We start from the raw sequence: 17,420 nt of genomic DNA on the forward strand, positions 1-17,420 counted from the left end.
CTTGTTGTATGTAGGGGGTGGGGGAGTAAGATATTTCCCAAATAAGTTTTTAGGCATTTACAAAAGTTTTGGTAGGAGGGGATGTTCTTTAATTGTTCTGGTAATGGATTCCACTATTTTCCTGCCAGATGTAGAATGGTTGTAGAGTAAATAGTTTTGTATTTGATTCCTCTAGGATTTGGGAATCTTGTTTTCATATGGTTGCTGATCAGGTTGTATTTATCATTGTGTGGTTTTTCTATTAAATTCAACATATAGTCTGGTGTTTTGCCACTATTAATATTGCTTGGAGAAATCCACTGCTTATTCCTAGGATAAGCAGCATAAAATCTGTCTTACTATTTGGAATCTAGCTAGGTACCTGGACCCTGGGTTGCCCACTGTTGGAAACAGGATACTGGGTTTGATGGACCTTTGGTCTGTCCCAGTATGGCAATCTTTATTTTATTTAAAAATTTATTACTCACAACCATCCAACAATTCTGAGCGATTTACAATCCAACAATTCCATTTGTTGATGGCTTGGGTTTTTTCTTGGTTATGAAGTTTTTCATCCTGTTTTACCTGTTGGTTTTTGGGTAATTCTATTGCTTTTATTATGGTGTTCTTGCCAGTAACATAGAAACATGATGGCAGATAAAGGCCAAATGGCCCATCTAGCCTGCCCATCCGCAGTAACCATTATCTCTTTCTCTCTCCAAGAGATCCCATGTGCCTATCTCAGGCCCTTTTGAATTCAGACACAGTCTCTGTCTCCACCACCTCTTTTGGGAAACTGTTCCATGCATCTACCACCCTTTCTGTAAAAAAGTATTTCCTTAGATTACTCTGGAGCCTATCACCTCTTAACTTCATCCTATGCCCTCTCATTGTAGAGTTTCTTTTCAAATTAAAGAGACTTGACTCATGCGCATTTACATTACGTAGGTATTTAAATGTCTCTATCATATCTCCCCTCTCCCACCTTTTCTCCAAAGTATACAGATTGAGATCTTTAAGTCTATCTCCGTACGCCTTATAATGAAGACCATATACCATTTTAGTAGCCTTCCTCTGGACCGACACCATCCTTTTTATATCTTTTTGATGGTGCGGCCTCCAGAATTGTACAAAATATTCTAAATGAGGTCTCACCAAAGTCTTATACAGGGGCATCAATACCTCCTTTTTCCTACTTGCCATACCTCTCCCTATGCAACCTAGCATCCTTCTAGCTTTCGCGTCACCTTTTCAACCTGTTTAGTCACCTTAAGATCATCACATACAATCACACCCAAGCCCCACTCTTCTGTCGTGCATATAAAATCTTCACTCCCTAATCTGTACCGTTCCCTTGGGATTTTGCAGCCCAAATTCATGACTGCATGTGTTAGCATTAAATTTTAACTGCCAAATTTCAGACCATTCTTCAAGCTTCACCAGGTCTTTCTTCATGTTATTCACACCATCTGGTGTGTCTACTCTATTGCAGATTTTCGTATCATCCACAGAGGCAAATCTTACCCGACAACCCTTCAGCAATATCATTTATAAAAATGTTAAAGAGAACAGGTCCAAGAACAGAACCTTGAGGCACACCACTATACTCACCAGTACTCTCCCAGCCCAACTAACTGAGTGCCCAGATTAGGACACCTATCTTAAGACTGCACTGCGGCCCTTTGGATACAAGGCTTGCAGGTACAGCTCCCAGATATTCCAGAACAGCAGCTTTCACTTCCTTGCCCCTCCGGCATCCCGCACCTCCCAGATGACCAACTGATGCAACTGGTTCCGCCAATGCCAAAACTCCAGAGGGTCAGGGACTGTCTAGCACTGAAGAATACATTTCCTGGCCAGTAAACTCAGAGCCCGATGCCCCCTAGGCAAATGGCCAAAAGCCTCTGGCAAATCCAAGAGACCATTCTCTGTTTTAAAAGTGTTTCTATTAATTTGCTTACCACAGAAGTCAGACTTACCAGCCTGTAATTCCCTACTTCTTCCTTACTTCTACTTTTGTGGAGAGGGACCACATCTGCCCTTTGCCAGTCCTCCGGTATCACTCCTGACTCTAGAGACTCGTTGAAAGGTCAGTCAGTGGAGCTATCAGAACTTTCCTAGGTTCCTTCAGCACCCTATGATGTACATTATCCGGCTCCATTGCTTTGTCTACCTTTATTTTAGTTAGCTCCTCATGAACACAACCCTCTGAAAATCGATGGTGAAATGTACTAGGAAGTGATCTGACCATATTATGGGTGTCCAGTATTTTGCTATTATTTTTAGGTTATTTTTCCTTTTTCTGGTGCTTATTATAAAGTCTGCTTGGTGACCTTTATTATGGTTTTTTTAGAAGGATAGGAACTCTAGATCTATGTCTTCCAGGAAAGAGAGAAACTCTAAGGTGTCTTTGTCTTAAGAACATAAGAGTTGCTGTACTGAGACAGACCGAAGATCCATCAAGCCTAGTATCCTATTTCCAACAGTGGTTAACCCAGGTCCCTATCTAGATCCCAAGTAATAAAATGGATTTTATGCTGCTTATTTATACTGGTAAAGGTGGTTATTCCAGGACAAGCAGGCAGCATATTCTCACATGTGGGTGATGTCATCCATGGCGCCCCAGTACAGACACTTTAAAAGTGCATTGCCACTTAAAGAAAATTAGAAAATTCATGATAGTCCGCACCGCGCATGCTCAGGTGCCTTCCCACCTGACAAAGGCGTGTGGCTCCTCAGTTCTTAGTTTTCTGTGGAGCTAAGAAGTTATGTTTTCACAACCTTCATCGTGTTTTTTCATACTTGCCTTCCCACTCATGCGTTCTCTATTTATTTCAATATATCGTATTTCCCCATATATAGGCTGCAGCCTATACATGGGTTTTATAAACTCGTGTATAGGACGCGGCCTAGTTATATGGGGCGGCCTATGTACGGACTTTGCATCTTCCCCCCACCCCCGGTACATTTATCTGAGCCCCCTGGATGGCGGACGGCGAATATCCAGCGGTGCAGGGCAGCTGCAGTCTCTTCAGCATCCGGCCTGCCCCACACCACTTGCTGAGTGACTGACGTCAGTTCTCTCGAGTCCCGCGAGAGCTGATGTCGGCCATTCAGCAGGCGGTGCAGGGGCAGGCCGGATGAAGGCGAGATCGTGGCTGCCCTGCACCACTGGAGATTTGCTGTCCAGGGGGGCTACGATAAAGGTACCGGGGTGGGGTGGGGATGATGTTAAAAAGCAGGACAGGAACCGGAAGATAAGCCGCAGCTATTACCATGGAGTGGCTTATCTTCTGTTTTTTTAAACATAGGCCACACTTTTCTGCAGCCTATACATGGGTGTGGCTTATGCAGAGGGGCAGCCTATATGCGGGGAAATATCCCATAGTTTAAAAAAAAAAAAAAATCCGGGAGTTTTTCTCTTTTTTTCTTTACTGGTCGGTGGTTTGACTGGCGGGGCCTTTTGTCAAACTTCAACCATCAAGTTCGATTTGGCTGAGGCAGTGTTCCCATCAATATCCCACCCAGTAACAGGTTTTAAGAAGTGCAGCTGGTGTTCTCGAACTATATCTATCACAGACCCACTGCCGGTGCCTACAGTGTCTGGGTCCAATCCTGCACGTGTTGTTTGACTTTATAGAAGTGCACCATCAAAACCGCTTTCTGCAACAGGAAAAGTTGTTCGGTGTCGCAATGGAAAGAGATCTCTCTTTCAACACCATCGACATCGAAGACTCCAATGATGAAGTCACAGACATCGCAAGATGCACCACCATTGACTCTAGTGTTGCTAGTCATCGCTCCATCTGGTAAGCCAGCTAAAAAGCCAACAGCTTCCCAGACCAGGCCGCTGGTCACTAAGACATCGAGTCCATTCATGCCAACCAAGCGTAAACCCACTATGCGACTAGTTCATCATCGTCATCCGAGTCATCCTCTTCAGAATGTGTCGTAGTGCCGTTGGTACCGGCAACCAAGCCAAATGTACCAGTGCTTACTTTTCAACAGAAGCCTGATGCTCTGTTTCATGAGGAGCTTGGGGAAAACTTTCAACTTTTAATTTCGACACCAACTCCTCTGGTGCCAGCCCAGCCTGAGTCTAACGCTGCCAGGACCTCCAGCACCATCGATGCTTCCTTGGTGCATCGCAAGAACTCTTGATACCACTCCAGTCCTGCATCGAAGCATCAGTCTTCTAGATACCAATCTACATCATCGAAGCGTTGATCTTCTTCAAGAAGTAGGAGTTCTTCTAAATCCAAGAAGGTGCCTCGTAAACGTAAACATTTCAATGATCCTTCGACACCGGATCGGCACCGGTTAAAGCCTCATACTCCTTCTGTCCTTGTTGACTCTGACATTCAGAATGATTCCAATCTGGACCATTCTCCTTCAGCTACCAAAGCAGATGATTCTCCTGCATCAAAGTCTCCTAGGCATCCTCCACTCAGAGCCTCTTCTCCTAAGGAAAAACTTTCTTTAATCGCTTTATTAGGCAGTTGGGAAAGGACCTTTCTATCAATCTGGAGGCAGATTCCAAATTCAGTGCAAAATTTCTAGAAACTTTGGACTAAGATCAACCTCCTAAGGAAATGCTCAAACTGCTTTTACACGGAATCTTAAGAGAAACCCTCTACAAGAATTGGGAGTCTCCTCTCTATGTTCCTGTGGTTCCCAGGAAGTTGGACTCTCTCTATAAGATTATTTCACTTCCAGGATTTGCTAAACCTCAACTCCCTCATCAATCCTTGGTGGTAGAGTCTACTTTAAAGAAATCTACCCCCTCCCCCCACCCCCCAAGGTCTATGCCTCAATCTCTCCAGGACGGGAGGGATGAACTATTGGCAAGTTTGGCAGACGGCTCTACCAAAACACTATGTTAGCAAATAAGGCTGTCAATTACTACTTCTACTTCTCCTGTTATTTGAAATATCTCATCATACAATTTCCTGGGTATCAAAAATTTCTTCCTTCTTCCTTCTCATAAAATGAAAGGTTTCCAACACCTTGTTATCACTGTCATTCAGTTGAAGTATCTGGTTCACTCTGCTTATGACTTCCAGAGCCTCCTCTATGTCTGTGGCCATGAGAAGATTGGCATGGCTCAGGGTTTCTGACATAGATGTAAATCTTCAAGACAGATTAGCCAATGTCCCTTGTTTAGGGGATGAGCTCTTTGGGTACTCTACCTTTGGATTCTGCAACCCAAAAGCTCATGGCTCATGGGACCCGATGGGATACTTTGGTTAAACCTAAACCAAAGCCCTCTACATCGAGACCATTCAGGCCTCCATCGTCTTCTTATCAGAGGAGGTTTTCAGCAAAGTTTTATGCTCCAGCCAGGCCTCAACAGAAGAAACAGAAACAGCAGCATCCTCAAAAAATTCAGGCGGCTGCTCCTGCTAAATCAAATCAGTCTTTTTGACTAACTAATTGAGAGCATAGTTGCAATCCCTGTACTTCAATCTTTCCCTCAACCAATTGGAGGTTGTCTCCAACTCTTTTTTTTCATCATTGGCAGTTAATTACCTCCAACCAATGAGATTTGCAGATAATTCGAGAGGGTTACTCCCTTCATTTTCTAACCATCCCTACAGATCTTCCAAAAGTCTGCTTTCAACCCTAAACAGTCCTCTCTTCTTCTTCAGGAGATCAATTCCCTACTACTCCTCAATGCCACTGAGGAGGTACCTGTGGACCAACAAAACTGGGGAATTTACTCGCGCTACTTTCTAGTCCTGAAGTAGACTAGAGGTTTCCGACCTATACTAGATCTCAGAGCCCTCAAGAAATTTCTTGTCAAGTAGAAGTTTCATATGATGTTTCTAGCCCCTCTTTATCCCCTATTGGCTTACAACGATTGGCTATGCTCTCTGGATCTCAAGGAAGCCTACACTCATGTTCCAATTCACCTTCCTGAAAATACCTCAGATTTCAAGTGGTCCATCACCACTATCAATATAAGGTCCTGCCTTTTGGCCTGGCATCATCGCCCAGAGTTTTCACCAAATGCCTAGTGGTAGTAGCAACGGCTTTGAGGTCTCAGGGTCTTCAAGTCTTTCCCTGTCTAGATGACTGACTCATCAAAGACCCTTCTTGTAATGATGTCATTCGGGCGACGAATCTCACCATCTTATTTCTCCAGAACTTGGGGTTCAAAATCAATTTTCCCAAGTCCCAGCGTCATCCATCTCAGAGGTTCCAATTCATTGGAGCTCTTCTTGACACAACTCAGCTGAGGGTGCTTCTTCCTCAAGAGCATCAGCACACTTTACTTCAGCTTTGTCATCAAATGAGACAGTTCCAGTCAATCTTGGACAGGCGAATGATGGTTCTTCTGGGCCACATGTCCTCCACAGTCGTGACTCCTTTTGTGAGACTTCATCTCAGGATGCCTCAATGGGCTCTAGCTTCGCAGTGGTCTCAAATGACCGATCCTCTCTCGCAGCACATTTTTGTCACCTCTTCCCTTCGAATGTCGCTTCAGTAGTGGATGTCCAGGGTCTTCTCTTCCACATGCCTCCTCATCAGAAAGTTATTACCATGGATGCGACAACTTATACTTGGGGGCTCATCTGGATGGCCTTCAAACTCAGGATCACTGGTCATCCAAAGAAGAACAATTTCACATCAATCTCCTGGAACTCAGAGTGATTTATTATGCCCTCAAAGCTTTCCAACATTTGATAATCAACCATGTCCTTCTGCTTCGCACAATCAAGTAGCCATGTATTACATAAACAAGCAAGGAGGCACACATGTTCTCTCCTTCTCTGTCAGGAGGCTCAGAAGTCTGGCTTTGTGCAATTGCTCTCAACATCTTTCTCAAAGCTATTTACATTCAGGGAGAGCTGAATTTCTTAGCAGACAAGCTCAGCAGAATTCTTCAACCTCAAGAATGGACGCTCAGTTCTGCAGCTCTTCATCCCGTTTTTTCTCAAATGGGGGATTCCTCAAGTAGATTTGTTTGCATCCCCCCACAACAAATTACCCCACTTCTTAAGCTCTGGAACACGTTGCCAGAGGATGTGGTAAGAGCGGATAGCATAGCTGGTTTTAAGAAAGGTTTGGACAAGTTCCTGGAGGAAAATTCCATAGTTTGTTATTGAGAAAGAATGGGGGAAGCCACTGCTTGCCCTATATCGGTAGCATGGAATGTTGCTACTCCTTGGGTTTTAGCCAGGTACTAGTGACCTGGATTGGCCACCGTGAAAACAGGCTACTGGGCTTGATGGACCAATGGTCTGACCCAGTAAGGTTATTCTTATGTTCTGCTCCAGACTCTACTCCCCTCAAAGTCTGGAGGCAGATGCCTTTTTTCTGGATTGGACGCACAAGTTCCTTTATGCGTTTCCACCAATTCCTCTCATACTCAAGACGCTTGTCAAAGTCAAGCAGGAGTTGGCCACCTTGATTCTCATAGCTCCTCGGTGGCCCAGGCAGCCTTTGTTTTTACTTCTACTTCAACTCAGTATCAAGGAGCCAATAACCCTGCCGATATTTCCATCTCTTTTTACGCAGTCAAGGATCTCTTCTGCATGCTAACCTTCAGTCTTTGCACCTGACAGCTTGGTATCTTTCAGGCTAGATTCCACTGACTTCCATCTGTCCCAACCGGTCAGGCTCATTTCGGAAGCTTCCAGAAAACCAGCCACACAGCCGTCAGGTGTTATCCAGGGACAGCAGGAAGATATTCTCATAACCCACCCACCTTCCCTGGCTGGCTTACTGAACTGAGGAGCTGCATGCCTACGTCGTGCTGGAAGGTACTCGTGCATGCGCGGTGCATGCTATCACAAACTTTCTAAATTTCTTAAAGTGGTGATGCACTTTTAAAGTGTCCGTACCGGGGCTCCGTGGATGACGTCACCCACATGTGAGAATATCTGCCTCCTGTCCCTGGATAACACCTGTTACAGTAAGTAACTGTGCTATTTCCCAAGCCTATGGACCTCACTATTAGGAAATTATCCAAACCTTTTTTAAATTCTGCTAAGCTAACTGATTTCACCACATTCTCCAGCAATGAATTCCAGAGTTCAATTACATGATGCGTGAAGAAATATTTTCTCCTGTTTGTTTAAATCTACTACTTAGTAGCTTCATCGCATGCCCCCTAGTCCTAGTATTTTTGAAAAAAGTAAACAAGCGAGTTACATCTACCCTTTCTATTCCACTCAGTATTTTGGCTGAACATTATTATCTAGTAATTTGGTAGAACATTTTGTTTTTAATTCAGCAATCCGGAGTTTGAGAAGGACCACTTGTTTTGCTTTCACCTCAGTAAAAGGTAGTACACACAAGAAATTTTTGAGTTGTATGCTCTCTCATCAAATAGCTCAATGGGAGTCTGTGTTTCTCCCTCTGTAAACAATGCATCGTCTTATTTAAATTTTAGGCACATGTGAAAAATGGTTTTATTCACTAAATTTCTGGTGAATCAGTGATTGTACATCGATGTAGTACTGTATTTAATTATGTCAGATTTATATTTTTGTTGTTTTTGTACAGCTTGACTCTTTTGTAAGCCACTTTGAACTGTAAGGCTCAGTGGGCTTTAAATAAAGTTTTATGTGATGTTATTTTATAGACCTCTATCATATTACCCCTGAGCTATCCCTTCTCCAAGCTGAAGAGCCCTAGCTGCTTTAACCTTTCCTCATAAGGAAATTGTCTCATCCATTTTATCATTTCCATTGCCCTTCTCTATACCCTTTCCAATTCCACTATATCTTTTTTGAGATACAATGACCAGAATTGCACACAATATTCAAAGTGCAGCCATACCTAATGTTATATCCTCCCCCCATCTTCCCTCCCTTTTAAATTGGTTTTCTTTTTATCAATGTATTTATCAACTTTCCTTTTCCCCTTTATCCTCAAGCTCACGTTTGTACTTGTAATTTGACTAATTAATGTTTACACCCCCCTTTTTATAATGATTTATTTTTAACCTTTCATTTTTAGCATTGCAAACCGGCCAGGTGTCCGTCGATGGTCGGTATATTAAAACTTAATAAACTTGAAACAAGGGCATTATAACATTTTCATCTTTGTTTTCCATTCCTTTCCCGACTATTCCTAACATTCTATTTGCTTTCTTAGCTGCTGCTGCACACTGAGCTAAGGGTTTCAACATATCCTCAATGATAATACCTAGATCCTTTTCCAGGGCAGTGACTCCTAACATAGAACCTTGAATCACATAACTATAGTTTGGGTTCCTCTTTTGACATGCATCACTTGGCACTTATTCACGTTAAACATCATCGTCTGTGTGTCATTTAGTTATTCCCATCTCTAGATCATTGATAAATATATTCTAAGTATATGTTCAGGTCTCCTGTGACTAGAATAGCGTTGTCTTGCAACATGAGATTGATTAGGAAAACATTGAAGTGGGTTTGACTTCTATCCATTTCCTAGTGAACAATGGCAGACGACACAGATTAGTTTGTCATTTAGGGAGGAATCTTTTATTTCTCATTCTATGATTTCCAGTGATTCTGAGAGGTAATCATTTGTTATGGTGACTGCAAAAGAGTTCTTAAACTAAACTAAACTAAACCTTGGGTTTGTATACCGCACCATCTCCATAGTTGTGGAGCTCGGCACGGTTTACAGGAATTGTAATGAGAAAGGAACTCCATGGAAGGGCTAGATGAAGATCAGAGGGGAGAAGAATGTTAGAGGGCTAGGATGTCAGAAGAGGGGGGAGTGTTAGGTTTTGGAGAAGAGCCAGATTTTCAGATGTTTACGGAAGGGTTGAAGAACACTCAGGTTTAGAAGAGGGGAGGTAAGGTTGTTCCAGAGTTCGATGAATCTGAAGGAGAGGGAGGTCCCCAGTTTTCCTGGGTGGGAAATGCCTTTTAATGAGGGGACGGATAATTTCGATTTTTGGGTAGATCTGGTGGTATTAAGATTTGAGGAATTGCTACCCCTCCTCTTCTTGTTTTCTTTCTGCATAGATGCTGTACTTTATAACCTTATGGAAGAAGGTCTCTTATTACTGGGTCATCCTGTAATTGCAACCAGGTTTCAGTTACTAGTAATAAACTTGGTTGGACTTTCATTAGCCAGTCCCTGATTAGGTCTGTTTTGCTTATCAGGGATCTAGCATTAATATAGTAGCAAGGAATTGTGTGGGGAGGCGTTATGTTTAACCTTTTGGGTCATAAGGTTATTGATCAATCTACCGTGGTCTGGTTTCCTGTGCAATTTCTTCTGGGATCCATTGGCTATGAGTACCTCAGTTTTTCTCGTTATTGGGTTGTGGCTTTTTGGGATTTCATTTCTGTGTGGGAGGTTTAACCTCTTCTCTACCTCGATTCTATTGGTCATGATGATAGGTAATGGGTTTTTTAGTAGTGTGCTTTCTGTTAGTTGACATTCTAGCTATGTTTTCTAGCATTATGAGTGTTTTATTAGATAGAAATAGGTAGGAGTATTGTTTTACAATAGCTAATGTAACTATAACAACCCTTTAGCTGTCCTGTTTTTCTGGGTGTTTGTTTTTCGCTGGATGGTTTTTTAGCAATTTTTGTGGTGTCTGAGGGTCTTGTTTGGAGAGCTTATTGTGGCTGCGCAAAGAAGTACACTAAGAAGCATGCCATTGGCTTCCACCAAGCCGTTGTTGCACCAAGTGGCGGTACGCTGCCCGAATAGGCGGCACTGGTGATGTTGGCAGGGAGGGTGGAGCTTCAGTTCCCACACCACCTATCTCATGGTAAGAAAGAAGTAGGGAATTACAGGCCGGTAAGTCTGACTTTTGTGGTAAGCAAATTAATGGAAACATTTTTAAAACAGAGAATGGTCAAGTTTCTGTAATCCTGTGGATTACAGGACCGGAGGCAACATGGATTCACTAGAGGTAGGTCTTGTCAGACAAATCTGATCAATTTCTTTGACTGGGTGACCAGAGAACTGGATAGAGGATGTGCGCTAGATGTGATGTATTTAGATTTTAGCAAAGCCTTTGACAGTGTTCCACACAGACGTCTAATAAATAAACTGAGTGCCCTCGGGATGGGTCCCAAAGTGACAGGCTGGGTTAAGAATTGGTTGAGTGGAAGGCGACAGAGGGTAGTGATCAATGGAAATCGCTCTGAGGAAAGGGATGTTACCAGTGGTGTGCCTCAAGGTTCTATTCTTGGGCCTGCTCTTTTTAACATTTTTATAAACGATATTGCTGAAGGGTTGTTGGGTAAGATTTGCCTCTTTGCGGATGATACCAAAATCTGCAATAGAGTAGACACTCCGGATGGTGTGAATAACATGAAGAAAGATCTGGCAAAGCTTGAAGAATGGTCTGAAATTTGGCAGCTAAAATTTAATGCTAAGAAATGCAAGGTCATGCATTTGGGCTGCAAAAACCTGAGGGAACGGTACAGTTTAGGAGTGAACAACTTATATGCATGACAGAGAGCCTTCTTCCCATGAGCTTGTAGCTTGCAAAGGCCCTACTGGTCCAGCCCCTGAAAGAGGAACTACATACCAAGGAGGGGTGGGAGCAAAAGGGCCTTCAAGATATGAACACCCAAGCAAAAAGCTGTCCTGCACATATTAATGGTCTGCTAGCTGCTGCAAGCCAATGGGCCTGGAGGTATGGCAATGACTAGCAGGAGCAGTGGCAACCACAATGGCAACGGCAAAAGGGAAATGCTGAACAGACTGGTGGGAAGTGAGGAGATTAGGGGAAATGTTGGATCTGGGAAAAAGTGGATTGGGTAGGTGGGAAGTGGAGAGAGAAGGGAAGAGAATGGGAAATGCTGCACTAAGGAGGGGAGAGAGAGGATGCCAATTTATGGGTTGTGAAGGGTTCCAGAAACCCTAGCACCAGCATTGCCCTCCAGTTTTACATTTCTGCTCTAATCACTCTTATCGCACTAAGGCCAGTACCATCTGGTTTTCTGTCTTCTGTAATTATTGAGTTATCTTCACCTTCCTGGTGGTTTCAGTTGCCAGCAATGGAAAGCACAGAGTAGGGGGGTCTGTGAGTTATGCACATTTTACAGTCTCTAGAGCAGTGTATCGCAAACTGTTTGCTGTGGCATACTAGTGTGCCTTTTGAGATTTTACGTGTGCCGCAACTCACAGGGCAGGAAGAGAGGCTCTGGCACCTGTGTCAGCTGACTTCTACCATTGTGTTGCGCGTATCTGCCAGGACTCCTGACTTCCTCGTCTCCACGCTCCTGGACCAGCAGTGTCAGCTCTGTGTGCTTTTAATTTCAGCACACAGCTGCTACTAGCAGTAGTTAGTCCAGTTTTATCAGGCAGCCTCAGGGCCTTTGTTAGGCTGGCCCGCATCACATCATCGAAGCAGGCCAGCCTAGCAAAGGCCCCGAGGCTGCCTGATGAAACTGGGCTAATGGCTACTGCTAATGGCAGCTGTGTACCAAAGTTAAAAGCACGCAGTGAGCTGCCACTAGCAGTGACAGGAGAGGTATTTCTGGACAGGGAAGGGAGAAGGGGTACTGCTGAACATGGGGAACAGGGAAGGGATGCCACTCGAGGAAAGAGGCAAGGACAAGAGAGAGAAAGCGTGCAGGAGGGAGAAAGTGTTGGACTCATGGAGAGGGTGAGATGGATGGGGAGGACAGAAAGGAGGAAAGGAGAAATGTTACACTCTGGGGAAGGGGCAGAGGGCAGAGAGTGAAAAGTTGGACTCATGGAGGGAGAGGGGGAGAGAGAGAGATATGTTGGTTGGGGGAGGGAAGGAGGACCAGAGGAGAAGCTTGCAGGAGGAAGAGAGAAAAAATGTTGGACTGGTGGAAAGGAGGGAGAAATGTTGGATGGAGGGGGGCCAGAAAGGAGATGGACTGCAGGGGGCAGAAAGGAGGAAAGGAAAGAGAAATGTTACACTGGGGAGAGAGGAGAGACAACCAAAGGAAGGAAGAGATATCAGACCAGGGATTAGAAGAGAAGGAGGGGAGTCTGGTAGCGCTATAGAAATAGTAATAGTAGTGTAACCAGGGTTAAAAGTTACTTGAGTGTAAAGAAGCAAGGTTTAAAAAAGCAGAGAGGATCTGGAATGTAAGAACTGTGTTTTTTCCCCCTGTTTTGAGAGGTTTGGTTTGTGTATTGTTTGTATTGGTGCAGTTTTGAGGTTTTCTGTTGCTGATCTCTTGCATAGGTCTGCTGTCCTAGTGCAGAGATCAGCATCAGCTGTCTGAACATTCTAACTGTCAGATTTGACAATTGGGAGGGTGACTTGGTTCTGCGAGGAGGTCTTTTGGCTTGTGTGGCTCTTGTGAAGGTAATTATAGTTGATTTTATTGAATTTTGAATAAGAATTGTAAAGTTGTGGTTGAAGTTGAGGTTTGATTCATAGATTCTGGTAATTTCCAAGGTTGAAATATTTCTTTCTGGTGGATGTGAAGAATTGTTTTATCTGTGAGATTTCTGTGTAATGTCATGAGGGAATATTGGTGAAGAAAATTTGAGAAACTGTTTTGGAAGTTTTTTTAATATCTTTTGTAAAATTTATTGAGATTTTGGGTTTTATTTGTGTTTTGAGATATAGAAAATTTGAGTGATTATAGAAATAGGAAATTCTGGGGAGGGAAAAAGTATAGGGAACATCAATTATCTATTTTTTTTCTAGCTTAGAAAGTATATTTAGGCAATTTGGGGGTTATTAGATTAGGATAGGGTTTTCCCTTATTGGTTTGTTTAAGTCAGAGTAGTAGGTTGGTTCCAGCAAGAGAGATTCTGCTAGCAACAACGCGCCTACGTGGTACCGCTACATAGCAAGAACATAAAGCCTCAAATACCCAAATCTGGAAAAAAGAACTTTACAGAGGGGAAGTAGAATTTCTTTGTTTAGATTTGATATACAGCATTTGTTTATTAAATTTTATTTCTATATTCAATTTTGAATCCTTAGTGCTTCTTTATATTTCTTATATTATACGTTTAATAACTATTTTTATTCCAAGATTATACCATATTATTATATACTATTATTTTGTTTATGTAATTCACCCCTTCTCCTGGTGAAAGGTATCAATTTGACTCTCAGTGTGCACGACTACTAAACAAATCTTATTTCAAGAGGGATACCTTTTACCTCAGTCTGAGAAGGAGGGGGTTACAGTAGTAAGGAGAGATGCCAGATTATGGGAAGGAGAGGAGAGAGATGCCAGACTGGGAAGGGGGGAAAGGAAGGAAAGAGATGTTGTCGGACCACTGGGGGGGGGGAAGAGGGAAGGAGAGAGAGATAGTAGACTTTGAGAAGAAAGCAGAAAATGGAAATATTGAATGTTAAGTTAATGCCAAAAATGGATGCAAGGCAGAAAGTGAAGACGGAGAGAAAAACAGTCAATGGATAAGAAGGCCCTGGAAACAGTTAAAAGCACAGAAAAATAATCACCAGACAATAAAGCTAGGGAAAATGATTTATATATAGTGATTGAAATTTATATCTGTTGTGTATATTATGTGTATATGAAAAATTAATGGAAAAAATTGCATTAAAATTAGTAAAGGTGGGATCTGGAGAAGAGCTTAGGTGGGTCTAGGGTGGAGTTTGGGAGGTCTGTGGTTGGGGGTACTCAGTTGATATTTGTTAGACTTCCTTGCTGGCACGTCCTACTGGCATTTCAGGACCTGTCTGGAGGGCCTCTGCGCATGTATGGATGTCAGCGTGTGATGTCATCACAGCAACGTCCGTGCACTTCTGAGTGCCTCGAGCCGTGGCCACTACTTTTTAGTGTGTCCTGGCTCGAAAAAGTTTGAGAGACACTGCTCTAGAGTGAACTTGCTTCCTGTACACATTTCATACTAAATGCAAAGACTACACAGGAAGAGGGGATGAGACCACTGAAGAATGTAAGTGCATGCTGGCTCAGATCACACACTTTGTGATTGCCACCACTGTAATGCAGGGGACAGGATCACTGAGATATCTGAAAGCATGCATTAGCATAGAACTCATGCTTTATTGACTGCCACCATGAGAAGGGCCTGAAAGTAGAGTGGACAGAATAAGTGTCATTCCTGAATGGGAGAGTCCAAGAATAAGGGACAACTAACTGTTCCCCCCCCCTGTGAGAATAATGTGCTCTTTCCTAAATAAGAAATAAACAGGTATTAATTAATTTATTATACCTTCATCTTCTCCCCTTTTTATCTTTTCAGTTTCGCACTTCTTTTTCTCCTGTCTTTCTTTGCCCTCTTCAATATCTCCTATGATTTTTTGGCTCCTACTTAAAGGGCACTAGTGGTCCTCTTTCATTGCTCCATGTAGGCTCCTCCCACAAAGATCCTCGTCAGTCTTTCTCCTTCCTATAAAGGACTTAATCTGCTATTGCCTTAACACAAAGACCCTGTTAGGTTTTCTCATCCCTCCCTGTCTTTCACTCCTTCCAGCTTCAGATCCATGTCTGATCATTTAAACACAACTTTTATCTCCAGCCTTCAGTTGCAGGATTCAGCTCTCTGGCTGGTAGGGCCTGGGGAACCCCACCAAGACCATGCCTTCAGCTGCCAGTAACTGGGGGGAAATTGTGAAAAGGTGTGGGGTGATTATTCCTACTATGGCACTGATACCATAAGCAAATGCATAATTTGCAACCCAGTTGTACCAGCTATGCTCCCAGCCCTCTGCCTTCTTTCTCCCCCTTCCTTTCTAACGCTTCTTGTGCCTCCTTCTCTTTTTGCTCTCTTTCTTTCTGTTGTCTAATCCCTTGGTGTTTCTGTTGTCCCCAGTTTCTCCCTCTTCTGTCTTCATGTGGAGAGGTAGATATAGTGCACTCACAGCGAGGAGTCGGTCTCCAACCATCAGCCTCCCATCCTTTTGGGCTGCTCCACCCTCAATGATCTTTGTGATATAAATGCTGTTCTCTCCTGGGATGTGTTGGTTACCAATTCCTCCAGCGATGCTGAAACCAAGACCTGAAAAACAAGCCCTGGAAAATGAGGACAGAACCTAGCAGCTGAAAGGGAATAACACATCCTGGCCTCCTCACTCCACCTCACTACATACCTACACTTATCTTTGCTCCATACATCCCCTGCATAAATCTCACTCATCGCATACACTCAGATGCTGTTATTTGAGCTCTTCCCCTTCCTCTATAAACTTTCCCCTACTACATATAGTCACACCCTGCTTTGCCCTCAATAATTCTCCCCTCAAAATACCCACAGTTATTTCTCATCATTCCAATGCATGCTTACATCCTACTCACCCCTTCAAAACTACATACCCTTCTCCGATTGCATTACCTACACCAGTGATTCCCAACCCTGTCCTGGAGGAACATCAGGCCAATCGGGTTTTCAGGCTAGCCCTAATGAATATGCATGAGAGAGATTTGCATATGATGGATTTGCATATGATAGGCATGCAAATTTGCTTCATGCATATTCATTAGGGCTAGCCTGAAAACCCAATTGGCCTGGTGTTCCTCCAGGACAGGGTTGGGAACCACTGACCTACACTACCTGCTTATTTTGCCTTCCACATCCTGCCTTTTGCCATTTGATACTGTACATCAAGGAAACACTTTTAAAACAGAGAATAGTTAAATTTCTGGAATCCAGTGGATTACAGGACCCGAGGCAACATGGATTCACTAGATTTGTTTTGTCAGACAAATCTAATCAATTTCTTTGATTGGGTGACCAGAGAATTGGATAGAGGGAGCCTTTGACAGTGTTCCACACAGGCATCTAATAAACTGAGTGCCCTTGGGATGGGTCCCAAAGTGACAGACTGGGTCAAGAACTGGTTGAGTGGAAGGCAACTGAGGGTAGTGGTCAATAGAGATCTCTCTGAAGAAAGGGATGTTACCAGTGGTGTACTTCAAGATTTGGTTCATTGGCCTATTCTTTTAACATTTTTGTAAGCGATATTACTGAAGGGCTGTCAGGTAAGATTTGCCTCTTCGCGGATGATACCAAAATCTGCAATAGAGTATACTCCCTGGAAGGTGTGAATAACATGAGGAAAGACCTAGCAAAGAATGGTCTGAAATTTGGCAGCTAAGATTTAATGCTAAGAAATGCAAGGTCATGCTTTTGGGCTGCAAAAACCTGAGGGAACAGTACAGTTTAGGGAGTGAAGAACTTTTGTGTGATAGTATGTGATGATCTTAAAGTGGCCAAAAAGTTGAAAAGGTGACGGTAAAAGCTAGAAGGATGCTAGGGTGCATAAGGAGAGGTTTTTCCAGTATGTAAAATGAGGTATTGCTAACCCTGTATAAGACTCTGGTGAGACCTCATTTAGAGTATTGTGGAGACCACACCTTCAAAAAGATAAACAGGATGGAGTCGGTTCAGAGAAATGCTACTAAAATGGTTTGTGGTCTTCATCATAAGGTATATGGGGACAGACTTAAAGATCTCAATATGTATACTTTGGAGAAAAGGCAGGAGAGGGGAGATATGATAGAGACATTTAAATACCTACATGGCATAAATGTGCATGAGGTGAGTCA

At 43.2% G+C, this 17,420-nt stretch overlaps 1 protein-coding gene across 1 annotated transcript in view; it reads right to left on the bottom strand.

The window, feature by feature from the left end:
- Nucleotides 1-17,420, bottom strand: part of DLG3 (discs large MAGUK scaffold protein 3) — a 490,171-nt gene that overhangs the window by 367,368 nt on the left and 105,383 nt on the right. The window contains exon 6 of the mRNA XM_033945041.1: nucleotides 15,737-15,873. Coding sequence (XP_033800932.1) covers nucleotides 15,737-15,873 — 137 coding nt within the window. The remainder of the gene's footprint in view (nucleotides 1-15,736; nucleotides 15,874-17,420) is intronic.

Source organism: Geotrypetes seraphini, chromosome 5 (genome assembly GCF_902459505.1).
Source record: "Geotrypetes seraphini chromosome 5, aGeoSer1.1, whole genome shotgun sequence".
Lineage (NCBI taxonomy): Eukaryota > Metazoa > Chordata > Amphibia > Gymnophiona > Dermophiidae > Geotrypetes > Geotrypetes seraphini.